The sequence below is a fragment of the Nicotiana tomentosiformis genome, chromosome 1, assembly GCF_000390325.3.
Source record: "Nicotiana tomentosiformis chromosome 1, ASM39032v3, whole genome shotgun sequence".
In the NCBI taxonomy this organism is placed as follows: Eukaryota; Viridiplantae; Streptophyta; class Magnoliopsida; order Solanales; family Solanaceae; genus Nicotiana; species Nicotiana tomentosiformis.
This window is the reverse complement of record NC_090812.1, coordinates 133790997-133793485: the sequence shown is the minus strand read 5'-3', so window position 1 is coordinate 133793485 and position 2489 is coordinate 133790997. Positions and strand designations below refer to the sequence as shown.

The 2489-nt window shown below is 43.3% G+C and overlaps 1 protein-coding gene across 1 annotated transcript; it reads left to right on the top strand.

The window, feature by feature from the left end:
• The first annotated feature begins 1601 nt into the window (after nt 1-1601).
• Nucleotides 1602-2140, top strand: LOC138910038 (uncharacterized). Its single transcript, XM_070201259.1, has 2 exons — nt 1602-1841; nt 1940-2140. Exons 1-2 carry the CDS (start codon nt 1602-1604, stop codon nt 2138-2140), a joined length of 441 nt encoding a protein of 146 aa, XP_070057360.1.
• Nucleotides 2141-2489: the final 349 nt, after the last annotated feature.

The window sequence follows — 2489 nt, the reverse complement described above, 5'->3', positions numbered from 1 at the left end:
CCGCCAAAAATATGGCAACAGTAATTGCAGTCCCTCAGATACAAGCGGAATCATTCCAAATCACGAACAACATGCTACATTTGTTGCAGAACAAGGGACTGTTCTCAGGGTCTTACATTGAAGATCCTCAGCAGCATATAAAAAATTTTCTATCGATATATGTCACGCAAAGGTAACCAAATATGACACCCGAAGAAATAAGGGTATTATTGGTTCCATTCTCGGTGACGGGAGAGGCTCAGACTTGGCTCAATTCACTCCCCATAAATTCCATCACTACTTGGGAGGAATTAGTCAAGCAATTTTTGAACAAGTTCTACCCACCAAATAAGACTGCCAAACAAGTTGACGAGATATTGAGCTTCAGGCAAAGGCCAACAGAAACACTATAAGAAACATGGGAGAGGTTCAAAGGTATGCTAGTTAAGTTTCCTTATCATGGCATTCCAGATCAGATGTTGGGGCAAAGGTTCTACATGGGATTGGCAGACAATTTGAAGGCCAAAGTTGATGCCTCAGCAGGAGGAGCATGTTTGAGCAAATCATTCAGAGAATGGATCAAAACTCAGGATGGATGAAAAGAGACTCTACGATCACTCTTGTTGTTCACTCATTGGCTTTGAATCCAAAGAACTCCATAGCTGAAAATATGGCCACTCTGATGACGCAAATGAGTATCCTCACCAAAAAGATTGATGAATCATACCAGAAACAGCAAGTACACATAGTTGACGTGACTAATGGGGGTTTATGTACACCATGCATCAACCAACCTTATGTATGCTCGTGGAGTGCGGAAAGTGACAACCAGAACCATCAGGAGAATATGAACTATGTGGCCAACTATGGAGGACAGCGGCAAGGTGGTCAGAATTGGGAGCTGCAACATTAGCAGTATAGACCAGCACAGCAGCAGTACAATAATGGTAACAATCCTGGAGCCATGAGACCACAGGGTCAAGTTGTTCTGTACCAAAGATAACAGGGCTACAATCAGCAAAATCAGTAGCTAGCTTATCAACAGCATCAACAACAACAGATTATGAGACAAGATGATGGGTTTGCTGAACTTAAGGGAATGTTGGACAGCAATAACAGAATGCTACAACAACTGATTGGGTCCACTAGAAAAATGCAAGAGAGAGTGGACTCACATGAATCAACGATAAAGGGTATTGAGATTCAGTTAGGGCAGATCTCTATGGCTCTAAATAATCGTTCCAAGTGACGCTACCTGCAGACACACAAGTCAATCCAAAAGAACAGGGTCTGAAGCAGCTTATGGCGGTGAGTTTAAGAAATGGTAGAGATCTTGATTTAGAGTAAGAAATTGCTCGCGAAAGCCGACCAGCCGAAACACTAGTGCCAGTACCAATCGCTATAGATGATTCGACAGGGTTAACAGAGGTGATGGTACAACATGCACAGCTGAATCTAGCAAAGAAAAAGATATTGTGAAGGAAACTAAGTTAGTAAAAGAGAATGTAGTCAAAGCAGAGCCCGAGCAGGTTGAAACTCAAACCACAGGAAAGAAGCGACCTCCAGCACCATTCCCCCAGAGATTGGCCAAATATCATAAAGATGAGTAGTATAAGAAATTCATGGAGATGTTGAAGCAAATCAAGGTGAACATCCTATTGATTGACGCCTTGAAGGAAATGCCTGGTCATGCTAAAATGATGAAGGACTTGATGTCTCGTAAGTTCGATTTTCAAGACTTGGCCACGGTTACACTGACTCAGGCATGTAGTGCTGTTATAACGAGACCCATAGCTCAGAAGTTGTCTGACCCATGGAGTTTCACATTTCCATGCACAATAGGCAACTATGCTTTTGCTAAGGCACTTTGTGATTTGGGGCGAGCATAAATCTGATGCCCTTGGCTATTTATAAAAGGTTAGGCATTGGAAGATCAAGACCCATATCCATGTTACTATAGCTAGCCGACCGAACAGTGAAGAGGCCCTCAGGTATACTTGATGATGTGCTGGTTCAGGTTGGAAAGATTGTCTTTCCAATAGATTTTGTCATTCTGGACTGCCGGGTTGACGAGGAGATTCCCATAATTTTGGGGAGCCCATTCTTGGCCACTGGGAGAGCTCTAATTGATTGTGAAACTGGGGAGCTAAAGATGCGATAGAAGGATGAAGAGATAACGTTCAATGTGCAGAAATCTATGCGGCGACCCAGTGAGTTTGCTAACTGCTCTATGATAGAGGGTGTGGATGTGATTTTGGAGGAAGAATGTGAGACTCTGAATGCAAAAGACCCTCTAGCAGCATGCCTCATGAACTTAGAAGAAATACATAGTGAGGACTTGGCAGAGTGGGTTTTGGCTCTTGAAGGGCGAGGGTACTGGAAATGAGAGCTCGAATTCGAGCCCTTACACTTAGAAGAAAGAAAAACACCTCCGGCTAAGCCATCAATTGAAGAGCCACCACAGTTGGAGCTAAAACCGTTACCGTCTCAACTCAGGTATACCTTCTTGG